At 40.6% G+C, this 19,857-nt stretch overlaps 1 protein-coding gene across 2 annotated transcripts in view; it reads right to left on the minus strand.

Moving 5' to 3' along the window:
• The window catches only part of RUNX1 (RUNX family transcription factor 1), a 186,465-nt gene that overhangs the window by 57,954 nt on the left and 108,654 nt on the right, over nt 1-19,857 (minus strand). For both annotated transcript variants that reach the window (XM_079974926.1, XM_079974925.1), the window contains exon 4: nt 18,267-18,423. In XM_079974926.1, coding sequence (XP_079831052.1) covers nt 18,267-18,423 — 157 coding nt within the window. The remainder of the gene's footprint in view (nt 1-18,266; nt 18,424-19,857) is intronic.

The following is a 19,857-nucleotide window of genomic DNA, read 5'->3' on the forward strand; positions in this document are numbered from 1 at the left end:
AAGTAAGCATGCAGGTAGAAATCAGTTGTATGTTTTAATGATCACTCAGGAATCTTCCCTGCTTCTAGCAATGCACATTGCCACTGTTATACATCTGCCAATTTATATGTTGCAACATCATCTCCAGCTGGTGCAGGAAAGACATTCTCTCACTTGACCACATCAGATGCTAGCCCACACTGTCCTGTGTCTAGACTATGATGCAACCTCATTGTGACATTGTTGGTGGCAGTTTGAGTATGTAAACTCCCTGTGCTGGAACCTGTTTCATCTGCAATGTGGAATCATGCTGCAATGTGTCTCCTTGACTTATTCGCGGGATGTTGCCATTATTTACTCAGTTTAACCTGAGTCTGAGATGAATGAAGACCTCCAGGCCTCCAGGTTAATTTCTGGAGCAAGGAGGAACAACTCTTTGCAAACTCTCTTGGTTACCACTGAACAGAGTCTAATCCATTCACCCTCCTCCTGAAATCTGCATTCTGAGCACTGGCAATCTGGAATGCAGCTGGGACAAATCTTTGAGCTACATAAAAACATAGAATCATGCAATTGTAGAATTGGAAGGAATCCCGTCCAAATATTTTTGTTTTGTTTTTAAAATTATTTACTTAGATGTGTGCTGAGTCCCACAAAAGTCTCAAAGCAACTAATTGCAATAATGCAAAAAGAAGAATGATACATTAAAAAAATAATCAGTTTTGGAAGCAATGCATTAAAAATTATTTATTATTCCATTTATATTCTACCTTTTCTCCCATGAGCTAAAGGGGGGGGGGTATACATTGTTTTCCACCTCCCCGAGTTATCCTCACAACAACCCTGCAAAGCAGGCTACACGGAGCTACACGGAGAAGCTGTGACTGGTCCAGTGAACTCCCCACAGCTGAGTGGGGAATGGTACCCTGACCTCCCTGGACCCAGGTCCTAGTCCAATATGCCAGCCACTACATCATGCAAAAACTCACTATACCATCCACAGACAAAAATCAAACACTAGATGCTTTCATTCAACCACAAGATGAACTAGGACCCAAATACCTGGGAGAATAAAAATACCAGTGATGGTGCCATTGATTAAAAAACCATTAGAAGGGAGCAAGAACTGCTCATCAACAGCACCAGGACAGCAGGCTAAGCAGACACAGAGGTCGCCTAGTAATTATTTCAATATTCATAGATAAAGATAAAAATTAGTGCATACAAATTTTATGCAAGCCTGTATCCTCCGTGGTCTTCTTTTTTGGGTGGGGTGGGGGAATGCATTTTCTCTCTTTATGTAATAAGCAATCAGCAACTTTGCACCTCCCTCCTCCACTCTCTTCTCTGATGCCAAGTATAATGAATGAGCAGGGGCTTCTGCTCCCTGCCTCCATTTCATTGGTTTGTGCTGGTGGGCAGAAGGAAACTCAGTTTATGGTGATGATGTCACACCATGCTTTTGTATTAACAGATGTTGCCAGCCAGGGACAAGAGAGAGGAGGAAGATAATCAGGGTTGGTGTTTTGAGTATCCTCGGTAATATCTCATTCTGGCCCAAGTTTTCCCCATTACATTAAGGAAAGATAAGAGGTATCTGGAAGCAGAACAGGAGGGAGAGAGAATTCCTTTAACCTAGTGTTTCAGCCTTTACTGTGACTGCTAACTTATTAATGATATGAAAGAACAGCTACTTGGAAAAAGAATGGGGAAGTGTACTATGATATAACATTGCATCCTTTGGTAAACTATAGCGAGGAACACCCACAAGGTTGCAGAATTTATAGACCAGCAGGGAGAGAGAAAAGAAAAACAGGCAATCCACTTCCCTTCATATTCGTTATCCTCGTTTTCTCCGACCCCATTGCAATACAAGTCTTTAGATACACTTTTCAAACTTTGAATCCAGTGTTCAAATAGTACGTTGCTGGTTTTTACCGACACCAAAACACTCAGCCTTAATGCACACAGGGCCAAACCCTTGCCCTCTTTAGTCAGGCCTTTATGAAGGCTCCATTGTCTGGTAAAATTATGAATGATCTGTGCCTCATCTGACTCAGTCTCTGCAATCATCATTAGTTAGTCTGCAACTTTGCTGCAGGCTCCCATCCTTCCATGTACTTTTTGTTCCCTGCAGCATTACATACCGTATTTGCAGTCTGTACTTCCACATTTCTCTAGCCATACACCCACCAGTTCTCCAGCTATGAAGCAAAAGTCTTTGCTGATTGTGTAATTCCTCTGTTTTGCATGCTCAGTTTTATAGCTTCTTAAGACATCTGTCTTATCTATATTAATCCTCTGTATTGGAAAATGATTTTTTTAAAAAAGCAAGACTTGATAATTTTAGGTAGACTGTTGCTTCAAGAATGAAATGTCTAGACTAGAGATGGGAAACCTATGACCCTTCAAGTGTTCCCTGGCTCTAACTCCCATCAAGCCCTAGCCAACTTGGTCAATGGCCAGGGATGATGGGAACTGTAGTCCAGCAACATATGGAGGGCCACAGGTTCTCCACCTCTGCTCTACGTAGTTGAAGCAATTAAAGTATCACTGCAAAACAGTCCCCAAAATTTAATTTTGAATGTTTTTTTTAAAAAAAATTGGAAGAAGCAATGGCAAGACTAATTCTTGCTTATGTGAGTAATTTTGTTGGAAAGAAGAAAACCCTTCCACGTGCCTGAAAATGTACCATATCTACAATATTAAAGAGTTTACGTGTTTCTTTCATATTGTGGTTATCACAATAGCCCTTACCTCATTTAGTGTGACCTATTTAAACCATTGTTAGGTAATAATCTGAGGAAGTATGCAATTATCTATGCTAAAAATTGATGACAGTTTTGTCTGCTTTGCAGTTATTCTGTGACCAGTGTGGAATGTGCACTCAGTCTATAGACCCAGGATATGACTTTTTGATTATTAAAGTTCATGTTTTAAATTTAAAAAACACACATTTTTCATTTGGATACTTTCTCATTAGTGTGTGTTTCGGGTACAGTTTCGTTTCTGTACCAGGGTTGTTTCACTTCTCAGAATCACCATACCAGCTGGGTGATACTATCCTCCTTGATCACTGCTCCAAAAGACCCTAAAGCTGCGCTCTCTCTCTCTCTCTCTCTCTCTCTCTCTCTGTCTCTCTCTCTTGCCAGTCATTCACAGAATGTAGGCAGCAGCAACTTCTATATGGAAGCTTCCCTGATCATTTAAGGAACTTGGTAAGTCATGAACTTTTAAAATACTGTTGTGTCAACATATATGTAGTTCTTTATTTCATGCTATTCATGGATAAAAAATAAATAGGTAGCACAGTAAAAACACAGCTTGGTACATCCTGTGAGTGGCGTGCATGCTGGTTTACTAAACTGTGACAACAGAAGATGTAAGATCTGCGTGCACTGTAAATTTAAAGTGACTTTCAAGATCAACACCTTCCCATTCTTTTACTGAAGTCTTATTCACCTGACCATACTTCCTCACAATTATTGTTAATGCCACTCATTCCCAGAGACTCAGATCCTGAAAATACAGGGGGGCAAAGTCTGGGAACTAGAGTAGTGCCTGGAAGAGCAGGGGACCTGGTGGAACAGGTGTTTAGGTGAGTGATGTTGTAGGAAGGGGAACAGAAGCCGGAAACTGGCTCAGGAAGATCTTGACCGTGCCTGGGTACCTCCTGATGGAGCTTTATGGAAAAGGGGTGGCTGAGCAGAGCAAAAGTCAAACAGGGGCAGGACGGTGGCAAGGGGAAGCTTATCTACTTGATGCTCTCACCCAACATGGAAATGTACTTATTCCCCTGGAGGCCCGAAGATGAAGGCTAAAAGCCTGAAACTTCAGGCCAAAACCTAGGGCAATCTCAGCTCCTGCTTTCAAGAGTAGGACAGGTCCTGCAAAGTAGGAAGGTGACTCTTCCTAGATTTGCATGCTAGAAATACGACAGGAAGCAGAGTGCAAGTGAGACTCTGCTTCTTGATTGCAACTAAAAGGACTATGTGGGGTTTTCCACATCACGATTTTCCACATCATGATAAACTGCGGCCCTCTTTTCTTTGTAGGATTTCTGCTTTCCACAGAGAAGAATATTATGAGCATGTCTCCATTTCTTCCTAACTCTGGCCCTTAGAGGAAAAGAAGCCTTCTGTCATTGAATGTCTTCTCAGCTTTCCTTACATGAAAGGAAGCTCAGTGTAGCTGAGGTTTTTTTTAAGAGCTTCTGTTTGTTCTCTTGTACATGCACAATTAATATGACCAAGGTCTGTAGTCCAGAATCATGGTGCAGAGGTGGAATTCATAAAGGCTGCATTGAAGCATTAACCATCACTCTAGTAGATGGCACCACTGCTTACAATGCAGTACTAAACATGATAAGATATAAGGCTACTTTTACCTAACTTTAGATATCTAGGGTTGATGAAAGGCATAAACGATAATAAATAAATAAAAGGACCTTTCACCTGCAGAGACCCCTGTGTGCTGTGCAAAGGCATGTGTATGGCAAATATGAGAGAGGGTTAAGAAGGATGGTCAAAACCAGAAGAGAGGGAGGAAAGACTGCCAACTTTAATAAACAACATCCCATATAAAACAATTATTTTAGGAATAGCTTCTTTGGCTAAAAGCCTCATGCTTTTAAGGATTAGTTGATGCTTTTAAATAAAACCAGCTCTTAATGGAGAAGCAGAGCAGCCTCTGACTACAAGTGGAGCTGCTTCTATAAGGCAGTGATAATAAAATTCTTATAAGCATGGGTGGAGACACTAATTACAGCACAGGAGGAATGTAATGCTGTTGGGTGCCCTACTACACCTCAAGAGCACAATAGCCACACAAAAGGATTATGCAGCTTTATTGTTACTGTGTAATGCCTACTGTGAAAATATTATTGAAGGGTGGAAGGCATGAGAATGATTCAGACATATTTGCATGATATTAATGTCTGACAAGAAGATGGAAAGATTAACTTACAGAGGAGTTACTATTTCCATGCAGAGAGTGCTAGTACCAGTTTAACTTCCTTATTTCCAGCCAGACACTGGATTTTGCATCAAGAGGCCTGTTCGCTCCTCCAGAACTTAAAGTGATCTTCAAGTCTCCAGCCATTTATACTTTGTTTATCCTTTCAGACGAGAACTAGCTCAACAGTTAATAGTTTTCATGCAAAATATATTCTCCAGAAAGTGAACTTTGAATACCTGTTTTCTTTGTTTTGAAGCATCTATGAAGAAGAAGATACTCTGAGAAGATGTATCTTTTTTAACAGCAAAAGGTCCATTTTTTAAAAGTGGATCTGTTGTGCTAGGGTGATGGTAAGAGAGGTGGATTTAGGAGAATGTGACTGGTTTGGCCGCACTGGGCACGGAGCCTGGGGGGCACAATTGTTATTTCGAATGGAGTGTGAGAGGTTGGGGGCACTGAATTTTGGCGTTGCACCCTGCTGAAATTTGAGACTCCAAAGTTTGCCACTGATGGTGATAAATCTCCTTTAATTGTACAAACCTAAATGTGTGCTTTTGCAGGCCCTTTCTGCCTCTGGACCTTTGGAATCTTGTGGCCTGCTCTGGCTGTGGATTCCATGGCCAGCTGCTGAGACTGGCTCTCAAACTCTGTCACACAACAAGGTTGGAGGCACTTATCACTATGGGTTTCATAGTCACGGAGCAAACGATGAAGACAATACATAAAAACCCAAAGAAAAATATAGCTGTGTTTTACATTACAAGTATGAAATAACTCTCCTGCCTGAACATAACATTCTCAAACACGATTTTATTTTCCTTAACATGAGCAAAATGTTAATGATACCTTGAGATATGTGTGTGTGTGTGTGTGTGTGTGTGTGTGTGTGTATTTCATCAGCAAATAGTTGCTGTTGCTGAATTACATGGTTCTCCTCTTCCTTAAAACAAAAACTTTTCAACTGATTGCAAATGAACCCACGTCTTTGAAAAGAAGTACAAGATGCTTAACTAAAAGGTTACATGTTATCCTACCCTATCAAAATACTAATTCTTCTTTTTTAAAAAATCATAATGGCCCTATTTTTAACTGCAGGTCAGCATTTGTTTTTCCCAGGCAGATTGGTGCTAAAAGATGACTTCACCAAAATGTGTATCAAAACTCAAATCAAAAGGAGCTGGCAGCCAGCATTGCTCAAGCTGAATATGTCAGCTACTGAGTCAGTGAGGTAACCTGGGCTGCCATAAACAGAGCCTGCTAAGCTGAGCTATGCTTCTGTGATAACGTAAAATACAAAAACAGCTGCAAGATAGCACACCGACTCATCCTCATAAGCCTCGGTGAAAACAAAATGTGCAAGCACCGCTCAGCACAACCAAAAACAAGGAGATTTATTGTTTTTAGATTTAGGGCAGTGGCTCAACATTTGGCGCAATATTTGTTTACCACTCTCATATGCCCAGAGACAGGAAGCTCCAAAGAAGAAAAAATAACTTTCCCAAAACCATTTCATGATTAAGATTCGCACAGTTGCAGCCAGCAGTTCTGAAGGCTAAGGTCACAAAATGTGCTTTATTAAGAGAATTCATGTGGTAGGAATACTGAAATAAATCTTGAGCATGATTTGTAGCTATAACCCTTTTATTTACATTTTAGAGAAAAATGGTTACATGCACCCACAATAGTTCTGACGTACTGGACTGTCAAAGGAAAAAATAATTATATAGATGCTGACACTTGAACGCTGTACAGCCTTTTAAATAATATCATACAATCACATACACAAAAATTAAAAAAAAACCTGTTTAAAGAAGTTCTAATGCATTCAAAGTAAGGAGTTACGGTCAGAGACACTGCTTATATTATTGCATCTGAGACGTACACAGATCATTTTTGTAAAATGCCATAAAGAAATCTAATCCTCGCCCATTATTTTTCTCCTTGCTGATGCTTTTTAGTTGAAGGTTCATCTTTGTGGATCAAATTTAAATAACAGAATGCTTGTGAGCTGGCAAGAGGCACACAAACCACATCATGTTTTCAATTCAAATATTCTAATTGAAATGTATCATATAGCCCCTCAGACAATCGGCAATTCATACCAAAAAATGCTGGCATTACATTCAAGTTGTCTTTTTATGCCAGCTATGTTTGTACTGTTTTATAAATATATCTTCCCCCACAGTCTAAGAATCTACAAGAGTTAGCACAGAGAAAAAGACCATCCTCTAGTCTGACTGTGCCATTAATTGTTTTTTAATCTGGTCATTCTCGAAGGCTGCAATCCTCTACTACCCACATACGTGGCAGCAAGTGCCATTGAACCCAGTGGATTTACCATATTTTTCACTTTATAAGACGCACCAGACCACAAGATGCACCTAGTTTTTGGAGGAGGAAAACAAGAAAAAACCATTCTGAATCTCAGAAGCCAGAACAGCAAGAGGGATCGCTGCGCAGTGAAAGTAGCAATCCCTTTTGCTGTTCTGGCTTCTGGGATAGCCACGCAGCCTGCATTCACTCCATAAGACGCACACACATTTCCCCTTACTTTTTAGGAGGGAAAAAGTGAGTCTTATAGAGCAAAAAATATGGTACTTCCCAATAAACACATACAGGCGTATGCTGTCACAGTAGGCAGCTGAAGTGAACAACAGGGTGGCAAGTTAGAAGAAGCGGCAACAAAACTAATTTTGAGCTCTTTTTTGTGTCACAAATCTTATGCAGTTACTAAAGGCAAAGGAGCCGTGCCAGAAAACAGATGGTTAGTCTCATTGCTTTTAGATGTTCAGTGTCTCCTGGTGTTGGCTGCTTGTCTGCCAGTGTTTTGTCTCCCATTTTACCCTTTAAAGGTACTCACAAATCTGACCAGCTTTTCTCTTACTTTGCAGCAAAAAGTGGTTGCTGATACACCTAGACAAGTTTTATCATACTTTCATATTTCTAGATTTGCAAATGAAAACGCTTTGAGAATCAAAATAATACTGTGACGAGCTGGTTACTTGAGGCATCCCAAAAGGAATTATTACCACAAATTATCAGACAATCTGAATGCAACACTACAGAGTTAATTCAAGTTGCCCATTGTCACCCTGGTCCAAACTGCTTAGTATTTAAGACCACCTTAGATACTCTAGTCCCCAAAAGCTTATGCCATGATAAAAACTGGTTAGCAACTCAGGATGTTTTGCTCATTTTGCTGCAAGAGACTAACATAGCTAGTCTCCGGAAATAGATAAGGGAAAGTTCAGGTGCAATTGCTTCCCTTCAGTGACAATAAAATCACAACATTGGGTTTTCCTTTGTTTTTTGTTTTGAATGCCTTCCCTTTTGAAATATGTCAGGCTCCTACTATTGCAGACTTTGGGCTACTTCTGAAAACCTTCTCCTTCACTCGGGCTTCTCTAGCTTAGCACTGTTGTTAATTTGTCCACAACCAGCATTTTGACTATGTCTGAAATCTGTTTTGTTGTGCTTTTATGGCTTTTCTATTGCTTGTATTATTTATTTATTATATTTAGAAATCACTCGTCCTTCAAAGGATCTCAGAGCAATATATATATATATATATAAGCACGGTAAAGGACAGCAACAGTAAGACGATATATTAACTAATTTAAAAAAGCACTGATTCACATACTGCTGCTAGTAAATCCCCCATTATAAAACTGTAGAAGTCTGGATAAATAAAAATGTCTTCAGTTGACATGTGAAGACCAACAATGAGGGTGGATAAATGTACTTCTAGGGAGATCATTCCAGATTTCAAGGTCTCACTATGGAGAAGGTCTTTTTCTATAGGTCTTCCCACTCTGCTGAATCCTGAAGGGGTTGCGTTGTTTTTATCCTCCTCCCCCAGCTTGGGTATTTTGATGTTTAGTGGTACAAAGGTTTTGCAAAATGAATAAATCAAGATCTGTGGAACTCCCTCCCTTCAAAATCTCAAGAAAGCAAAGGCCAGTTAGCTGTAAAAATGCAACTCTAGGTGATTTCTAATGGTAAATGTAAAGGACCCCTGAATGGTTAAGTCCAGTCAAAGGCGACTATGGGGTTGTGGCACTCATCTCACGTTTCAGGCCGAGAAAACCAGTGTTTGTCCACAGACAGCTTTCCGGGTCATGGGGCCAGCATGACTAAATCACTACTGGCGCATGGAGGACCATGACAAGTGTCAGAGCACATGGAAACACTGTTTATCTTTCCATCGCAGCAGTACGTATGCTTTCGAAGGTGGGCAGAAGCTGGAACAGAGCAATGGGAGATCACTCCGTTGCATGGATTCTAACTGCCAACCTTCTGATCAGCAAGCCCAAGACACTCAGTGGTTTAGACCACAGTGCCACCTGCGTCCCTTTATCTTAAGATGAGTTACCTTGAAGTGAAAAAAGTTCCACATCTCCCCTGGCCCTGAAGCCCCCTAAAAAGCATCCCACTCTGCAAAATGTGAGAAGGGAAGGGAAAATCATCCTAAACTTGAGACAGGGCATGTTTTTGGAACATTTTAAGATGTTTATTGGTCTCTCAGGTCCTAGTCTGTTACTCTAATCACTACACTATACTGACCCACTTATTTTAAAAGGCTCTGAGGTGGGATATAAAATAAAACACGAGAACGGGCCTTCTCTGCAGTGGCTCCCCATCTGTGGAATACTCTCCCCAGGGAAGTTTGTTTGGCACCTTCATTATACACCTTTAGGTGCCAGGCAAAAAAGTTCCTTTTCAACCAGGCCGTTGCCTGACTTGATCTACATCCTAGACCCTGTTTAAAAATGCTGGCTCTTTTGGGGTTGCTGGCTTTGTTTTGATTTTATGTATTTTATATTTTATGTGAACCACCCTGAGACCTTCGGGTATAAGGCGGTATAGAAATTAAATAAATAACAATAACAATAATAAACATCACTAGCTGCTTTCATAGTTTGCTAATGTATCCCAGTGCTGCAGCCTTTTATTATAGTTGTCTTTTGAAATAAAGTTTTTTCTTGAGGGGTTTTAAAATCAGATGTGTTTTCATTGTCCTATGAAAGTGCTAATGATTTTTGTGACCATTAAAACTCACTCTGTTAATGTTTCCATGTTTACAAAGTCAATTTATGCCCATATAAATAAACAGATATTTTTAAAATTTAGCTTAAATTGGGAAATGGAACATAGCATGTCCCTTCTTTTTAAGTCCAATTCACCCACTAGAAAAAAATCAGCATGTTACAATGTTGTTCATGTAAAACAGAAAAGGATTGGTGGGAAAACCCATGTTGTAGCTGGAATGTTTTTCCTGACATGAACCCCAAGGTCATTTTAATCTGAACATGCCATAGACACAACCAGAAAACTCACAACAGCATCTATACAGGGCTATCCTTTGAGGCTCCTTCAAATCTTCAGGATGAGGTGCTTCTGTCCGGATGCCCAGATTGGTGGGGGGGGGGGGAGGGGGCTGATGTGCCATAGCTCTCCCTAAATGGTAATCTTGGAGGGGTTATCCCAATTTGATGTATACCATAGGATCCTTAACCTGGGTTAACCCCGCCAAATTATCAACCAGCAGGGAGGTTAGTTGATACAGGATACATACCCAATGCCTGTGTGCCAAAACCCGCTGGCATCTGTAATCAATAAAGTTGTGGCCTGTTTAACCCCCAAAATTGTTGTACAGCGTTCATTATAACTTCACTGTGCCTTGCCCACACTGCCCACGGTTTCACTGCAAAGAACACAGTTCAGCTGTGGACCATAACCTCAACGCAGAAACAGTCCTTTATGCTGTGGGTAGTATAGATATGCATCCAATCCATCCAATCCATGTGGGGAGAAACTTTTACACACGTGTAACTAATTTCTAAGGTGGCACCTTATTATCAATCTTCTTAGGTTGTAGAAAGTATTGGATACTTTGCTAGTGCTGTAAAAACAATAGTGGCAATCCAACATCAATCAAACGAGTTTCTTTCATGGTGCTACAACATTTTTTAAAAAGTGATATATTTGGTTTTGAACGTGCTAGAATGCAGAAAGAGAAAATCTAAGATGAAAAGCCTAAGCAAATTTTTGCCAGCATGACACCAGGAAAAGCAGCCAGATTCTGGAAACAGACCAAGATGTTTTGGCAATAAACAGATTGTGGAAATTTTGAATTCCCACTTCAGCCAAATCTTAAGCAACAACCAACAAGCTCTGGTGATGTGCCCATCCAGAACCATGGTTATGCATGTTTTACTCAAGCACACTTATATAAAGTTGTTCCATGGAACTAGTGGTACAGACTTTTCCTCCACTCCATTTGACATAATGGGAAACCCTACACAGCAACCTTTTTTCTTGCAAAATAATTGGCAGGGTTCTGTAATTTGCAAATCTATTTTTAATATAAATGGATACAGATGTGTTTCTACAAAGTGCTTATTTATTACATGCCTTTCTCTCATTAACTCCGAAACGGCATCTATCCACTTCCTTTCCCACTATGCTTTCAGGGAGAAACAAAATAAAGGACTAGAGATTAGTCATGGCCTTATTTGCTCCTGGTGAAATCAAGAGAAATAGCCAACAGCATGACCAGTCCCATCCTTAAGCAGAGTGAGGCAATTACCTCAGGTGGCAGATACTCTGGGTAGCACTGGCATCACCCTTGGCAATTCCCCTCTGTTGGAGAATCAGAGCCTGCTGCCCTCAGGTGCAAAGGAGGATGCTATCCCATTGCCGGTGCTGAAGTCAAGTAAACTTCAGTACATGGAATGAGTGAGGTGGGGGCAGGGCAGGATCTTGCTTTTTGCCTCAAGCAGTGAATTGTTTTGTGCTGGCCCTTATGTGAAGACATATAAAACACACACATATGCAAAGAGTTGTATCCAGTGGTGGCTTTGTGTTAGCAGGTGTGCTTCTGCTTGCACAAGGCAGGACACCATATTTTTAGTAATTCCTCTACCTAATGCACCCCTCTCCATGCCCCCCCAGGCTCTCCTGAGCTATTTCCAGCATTATACTGGAATATAGTGCAAGTTTACTGCTCATTTCTGTGTTACTCACTTCCAGAAAAAAAATCAGTCTGCAAATGATATGGAAATATGTGCAAACCTTGAAATCAATGGCACCTCCTTCCAGGTGTTCTGGGACTCTGGTGCCAGTAGTACAGGCTAGAAAAGCAGGTTTTATCAGTAATGGGCTGGCGCAAGACAAAAACTGCTAATTCCTAACCAGAAGTGTTTTGTATTGGAAGTCAAGCCAAAACTGTCAAATACAATTTTATTTGTTTATAAGGATCTATTCTCATCTTTTGAGCTTAGTATGAGGAGAATAAAGTCACTTTTAAAATACAGAATGATGAATGGAATACTGCACAGCAACAGCTAATATTTCCAAAACATGTGGTGGGCATCCAGATCCAGAACATTACACCTATAATCCTGTATCCAGTTTTGACTTTAGTGAGTCTAAGCTTCCATAACATTAGGGGGCAATCCTGTACACAGTATGTTAAAATTCAGGCAAATGGAGTGAAGTAGAGTTCTGTAGACAATGAAGCACATTGAACAAGAAATAACAGGAGGTATTCTTATTCTTATTCTTATTCTTATTCTTATTCTTATTCTTATTCTTATTCTTATTCTTATTTATACCCCACCCATCTGGTTGGGTTTCCCCAGCCATTATGAGTTGATTGATGGAAATAATGAGGTTGAGTTGATTGAAATAATGGGGATTTTACTATGTTTAGCAATACTGTAGCAGTAAAAACCAACTGCTTCAAAACTGCAAAGTGATTAAAGTGTAGTGTTAGATATGACTGAATACTTGCAGTAGACATTGTGTTCTTTGTTTTTATAATTTATAAGCAGTTTCTAAGAGGTGTGCATTAGGGATACAGCATGAAATCAGTTAAAATTCCCTCTGTCTTGCAAGTCTCTCAAGTAAATGAAATGTGTATGTATTTAAAGAAGTTCTTCTAACTGCCAATGTGAAATATAGTAATGAGTAAAAAGACTGACCCAGCAATTAGTCTATTTCCCATTTTCCTGGTCTTATTCAAGTGTCACCGAAGTCTACAGACTTAATCAGATCAGGTGGGTGCTGGTCTAATTGTTATGGTGGTTGGGTATTGTGATTTACCCTCTCATGTGGAATATTAGACCCCCAATAATTCTGCACAACAGTGAAAAATAGGTATGAACTTGCATTGTCATTTCATTGCTTAAAACTGTTATGGACAGCTACACATACAGCTCAGCCAAAGCAACTTACTGTTTCCCATTAACATTTTTGGCAGTAAAAAAAATTCTCTTTTGCTGATGATTTTTCAGCACTCCTTGCAAGTGGGGAGGGATTTTTTGCTTATTCTTGTAAATTGCCCTCAGTTGTCTCAGTGGCATCACCATGCAGCAAAATCTGATTGGGTACCTAGCATTGTGACATTATCACATTCACTATTCAGGATCCCTGACTGAGTGAGATCACCAATGTAATCCTGGAGGAGAAAGAAGCAACAGCCAAGAGAAATAAAACTGCTGACCACGACTGAACAATAGGGAAAAGTCACACTGCCTAAGTATTTTACAGATGAAATTTCCACTTGGTTCTTGCCTCAAATCAAAAGCAGAGAATATATGATGCAGCCCTAGTTCTACACCAGTTATTTTAGTTAATTTCAGTTACAAACCATATGCACATACCTAATTTTCAGTCATCCTTTGCATCCTGTTTTGCATATTGTTTATTCACATTACAGTACTGCTTCCGAGCAGCTAGCTTCATGCACAGAGAAACATCACACAGCTCTAACAGAAGTTCATTTCCCTGTCTGCATTTCATGACCTTTGACGCAAACTGCCTTAGTCCTCACACTTTAAGCCAATGCAATAAAAGAATGCCAGAAACCAGTGCAAACAGCCACACCTTTAGGAAATAGTTCAGGGTTGTATGAATAAACAAAAGCATAAATTAGTCACTCATTCAAAATTGGTATTGCCCATAGGAACCAAAACTTCAGACCTGAATAGTTAGCATGCAACCTGCCAAAGAATATCACTTCCTTAAACTTATTCTGACAGTCAATCTTTATTTGCATATCAGCTCCTATACATAAGTGATCGGTGTTACAAGTGACTGAGTAGAATTAGTAAAATAAATGGCGTATAATTTTCTTCTGACCAGCTCCTGCTCCTTCCTTCACTTTCTCATTCTGACCTTAGGAACTGCATAGACTCTGATTTCTGGCTCTATGCACAGTGCCAGCTACCAAAGTGCAGGCCTGTTTTTATTAGCTTCTCAAACACTTCACCAGCTTTACATTTAAATCTTCAAAATGTTTTCTAAACACTCTGAATCATAATGAGAATTCCATTTACTGAAAAGGTGCAGCCTTCCATATAACAACTGAACATGTTTAATGACTGATCCTTTTATACATTACAGCATCACTCATGTTTTCAGTAAATGGATATAATTTTCTCTGCTTTACCCTATTATTATCATTCGTTAGCATCACCAAGCTACAATTCCAACTGCAGGTATTTCTCCCCCAGCAATTATCTCGTTCACAGAAGCAACTCAGGCAGGTTTAGAAACCATCTAGTTTTGCATATTAGGCTAAAAAGCAGCAAACACATTTCAGAAAAGAAAACTGAAGCATGTATGTGTGTGTGAGTGACAGAGGTCTTTTTTTAAAAAGCAGCTGAAGAAGGAGAGGATAGTGGGTGAAGAAGGAGCTGCGAGTGGAGGGGGCCCCTTTTCACATCCTCTGGACCCCTGGGAAACTCAACAAACCTGCTGTACCTGGAATTGAGGGGGCAGAGTGCAGCTGTGGGCAACCTGAGGAAGTGCCATACACTGTGGTCCTGCCCATAGAAGGCATGTCTAGTGTGAGAGATTAGGGTGATGTCCAATGTTTCCAGGAACTTTTCTTCTTGTGAGACTTTTGTGCATGAGCTGAGAGTTTGTTTGGACCCTGGGTGAGAACCAGGAGGCTGAGGAGGAGAGTGCGTCAGAAGGAAAATGAACTGATACTGATTAATGTGTATTAGTAACTTTGTATCAATGTAACATTTTAATATAATAAAAAAATTCCTTCCAGTAGCACCTTAGAGACTGACTAAGTTTGTTATTGGTATGAGCTTTCGTGTGCATGCACACTTCTTCAGATACACTGAAACAGAAGTCACCAGAAAAACCAGCTGCACCAATATAAAATGGACACCTGGCTTACTAGCAGTACATGTGAAAAGGATCCAGGTGTCTTAGTGGACCACAAGCTTAACATGAGTCAACAGCGTGATGCAGCAGCAAAAAAGCTAATGTTATTCTAAGCTGCCTCAACAGAAGTATAGTGTCTAGATCAAGAGAAGTAATAGTACTGCTTTAGTCTGCTACTGGAAGGAATTTTTTTTATTTTGTTTCGACTATGGCAGACCAACATGGCTACCCACCTGTACCTAGAACATTTTCATATGTAACTCTGTATTTTTGTAATGTTTTGTTTCATTGGCCTGTTGTCACTTTGAGTTTGTTTGTACATGGCTTAGAGATATTTTTAACATATTAAGCCGTATAGAAATCAAATACCGTATTTTTCCTTCTATAACACGCAGATTTTTTCTCCTAAAAAGGAAGGGGAAATGTCTGTGCATGTTATTGAGCGAATGTGTGGTCCCTGGAGCCAAATAGTGCAAGGGGAGGCAAAAAAAAAGCAGGCAAAAATCAAATCGCGCGTCTCCTAGAAGGGAAACATGAAAAGAGGAAGCGGCTGCTTTCCGGCATTCTGCCTCAGGGTCTTACTGCCCACCCATCTCTGTTTCCTTGCTGTGTTTGCTCAAACGGAACAAAGAGCAGGGAAAGCCCCTCCCCTCCAGGCAAGCAGAGGGGAAAGCTGAAAACATGCAGGAGGGAGAGAGAGAGAGCGCGCGAGCTGGCTGGCTTGGGTGGGTAGGTGAGGGAAAACTTTTGCCTTCCTTTCCTCCCTACCCCTCTCCTGCATTCTTAGCCAGCTGCTTCTCTGCACACCCCTCTCCTGCTCCTTGTCCCTTCTGTGTTTTTCCTTCCCTCCCCACTTAAAATGTGGTTAAAAAGCATGGATCCACATGGATCCTCAGGATCTTTGCATTGGGTCAGCCCAAATTCACCATCAGATCACATAGCATGTCCATGGCTACAGCCTGCCCCTCAAAAATCATGCACCCACTGTTGCCTGGGGCTGCAATACTGCAAAAATGTGGTTAAAAAGCATGGATCCACATGGATCCTAAGGATCTTTGCATTGGGTCAGCCCAAATTCACCATCAGATCACATAGCATGTCCATGGCTACAGCCTGCCCCCCCAAAATCACGCACCCACTGTTGCCTGGGGCTGCAATGGTGCAAAAACGTGGTTACAAAACATGGATCCACATGGATCCTCAGGATCTTTGCATTGGGTCAGCCCAAATTCACCATCAGAGCACATAGCATGTCCATGGCTACAGCCTGCCCCCAAAAAATCATGCACCCACTGTTGCCTGGGGCTGCAATGGTGCAAAAACGTGGTTACAAAGCATGGATCCACAGGGATTCTCAGGATTTTTGCATTGGGTCACCCCAAATTCACCATCAGATCACATGTCTGTGGCCACAGCATGAAGCACAAAAATGATACATCCACTGTTTCATTCAGAATGTTTTTTCCCTTGTTTTCCTCCTCTAAAAACGATGTGCGTGTTATGGTCAGGTGCGTGTTATAGAGCGAAAAATACGGTAATCAAAAAATCAAAAGCTAGTTTCCATAGAAAATGAAATCAAGTCTGCTATATGCACAAATCAAAGGACCAATCCCAGTCCTGATAAAATCAGCACATTAGTAAGGAGCAAGAATCAACCCAGCTAGGCAATTTTCATGAATTATATTTGTGACTAGGAGCCAATTCATAGCAAAGGCTATATGAGCAGCCCCAGCCTTCCTCAGGTATGTGCTCATATAGAGATAAGACCAATTCATGTACTCAACAAGCTTAGAATCCTCTCCGCAGAGCAGGGAGCAAGGGTGTACCATTATCATCCTGCCTATAAAGGAATATGTGATCCAACTGTCTGATTTTATGAGATCTTTACCTCTCAGAAAAGGAGAGGTTGTATAAGTCAAATTGATATACACATTGGTCTATGCATGGAGCACTCAAATAACATGTTACCATATATACACATTGGATGCGATGTCCGTCAGCTTCTCCACCACATGGAGAGAATCCTCTGTAAGGTGAGTATGTGAAAAGCACTACAATGCTTAGTTCTTGCAATCACAGGTATTGCTGGCAGCCCCTCCAATAATAGCAATAACATTTTTCCATCTGCCAGAGTTATGGGAGTTTCTTCTGGCCATATCAATATCCATGCAAATGCATAAAAAGGAATAATTGAGCCTAGTCACACAGATAAGTGTGTGTGTGTGTGTGTGTGTGTGTGTGTTTGTGTGTGTGTGTGTGTGTGTGTGTGTTTAAACCATGATAGATGGTGCATTTTTAGCAGTCTCACAAATCGGGTAATTAGTTAGAAACATGTCTCATTGACATCAACATATCTTACTTCCGTGTCGACATATGTGGGTGCCTATTTAGCATTCTGTGTATTCCTAACCTCACTATCATGAACTGCATTGCTAAAGCTAAAGTAACAAACCAAATGCATACTTATTTCTTGTAGAGACCCTTAAATGGAACCATTAAGGAAGGGGGGGGGAGGAAGGAAAAATCCTCTCTGCAGAAAACTACCACTGCCAATATATATAACAGTAGCAAACTACAACAAGCTGACTCTACTCTGCAGTCACCAAACTTTATAATTAGCAATGTTTTCATTTCAGTAACTCAAATTTCATTATATACTGGCTTCACCCATTCACTGAGGATCTGTTTGTTGCAGTCACCTTTTCTACTGAAATGAATGAGAAAACTGCTCACATGGGATTTCTAACACTACTTCTGAGATATACAGAGCTCTACATCGACACTACTGGCTAAATACTGAGCAGATACAAATCATGGTACCATAGCTCTGAAGGCAGATCTAAACCATCTGATAACAATACACAATTCAGCCTGTAATGTTTGTTGCACAAATGCATCATAAAAACAAGGTAGTGATCTACATTCTGCAATCATTTACCACAATACCACCAATATGGACTTTGGTTGGCCTCAATTGCGGTAATCCTGAAACTGCTTACTCTGATATAATTATATTGAAAGCAAAAGGGATTATTGCAAAAGAAAGCAGTCTGAAAACTGCAACAAAAGATTCTGTGCATAGAGTTTTCTGCCAAGACACAACTTAATTTTAGTGTAATAAAATAATAGTGATAATGATATCATACCTCTTCCACTTCTACCCACAAATCTTAGATCATTAAATCTTGCTACTTGATTCTTCATGGCAGCAGTAGCGTTTCTGAGTTCTGCAGAGTAGTTTTCATCATTTCCAGCCATCACTGTGACCAGAGTCCCATCAGGGACATCTCCTAAGGCCACCACCTAAAAGAATAAAATGGAAGCACCATTAGTTTCTTATTGATAATTTGAAGGTGCAAACTATAAGCAAAAGTCAAATAGGATTATTAATTTTTTTAATAGGGTGGTGAGGGACAGGAGACTGCATACAGGTGAATACATACTTGCAAGTTTAACAATCTTAAGCGCTTAGAAGTATGAAACTTACACTCAGGTACATAAGGTTAGGATTGCAAGCTAAGCTAGTTGCACTAAAGTCCAACTGAAAATCAGTCAGAATTAAGTTAGCCATGACTAGCTTTTCCCATAGATTTCAGTGGGACCTAATAGTGGCTAGCTTAGTTCATATCCAAGCAGCTGAATATATATAACATTTCTTTGGTAAATTGGATGCTAAAACACAGCATCCTATTTAACCGGGCACAATAAAGAAATCGAAACCTGAATCTCAAACATATTTTCTGGGAAATAAAATGTCATTGGTTTCAATAAAACTGACATAAGGGTGGTTGCATTAGTGCAGTGTGGCATTTTGGAGTGCTGTGCTGAAGCAGTGACTAAATGCAAGCTAGCAACAACCTCTAAATTCAGGCTGGTGATTGTAGATGAAGCTTGTACTACAAATCTATTTGCGTACTCCATGGCAATCTAGTGTGAATCAGCAGCACTTCCTTCCACACAACATGCTTAGAATCAGGAGGCCTGAAGCCCTCTACCTGACCCAGAGCCAAAGTCTCCTTTTACACTCCCCACTTGAGTTTTGGCCCCTGTCTTCCAAGTAAGTAGCAACTTCTTAAAAAAACATTCTTTTCACTTCTGCTGAAACTACCCGGTGTTGAAATTTCCGCTTGGAGTGAGCATTCAACTTCCCCCTACCCACCCTTCCTCAGCAGCCCTAGTCCTTTCAATGAAACGCAACAGTCAATTCCCTTTTTTTTAACATTCACCTGCTCCTGTTTTTCTTTTCTAATCATCTGAGGCTAAGCAGGAACCAGGCAAAAAGTTTGACTGAGAAATAAGGCAGGCAGCAAGCTGGGACATGGTGACCTTTTATAATTTTAGTGCAAATAGTGCAACTCGTGAACTCAAAAATAGCATCCTTATTCCTGCTTCTCTCTCTATAAGGCCCTGTTTCTTCCTCATCTCTTTGGTCTCATAAGGTTCTCTCTCTCTCTCTCTCTCTCTCTCTCTCTCTCTCTCTCTCCCCTAAGTTAATTGTCCCAGAACAGGACAACTGCCCCTCAGACTTTGCTGGGCACCTATGTGAGAATTTGTTAGCCTTTTCTTCTGAAGCTTCTAGAAGAGGGTGGGGAAACTTATGGCTGTCCAGGGGTTGCTGGATCCAAACTTCCACCAGCTTCAGCCATCACCACCAAAGGTCAGTGATAATGGGAACGGAGAGTCCAGCAACATCTGGAGGGCCACAAGTTCTCCACCCTTGTTCTAGAAACTTCTGGC

This window comes from Podarcis cretensis (assembly GCF_951804945.1).
Source record: "Podarcis cretensis genome assembly, chromosome: 4".
NCBI classification, from domain to species: domain Eukaryota; kingdom Metazoa; phylum Chordata; class Lepidosauria; order Squamata; family Lacertidae; genus Podarcis; species Podarcis cretensis.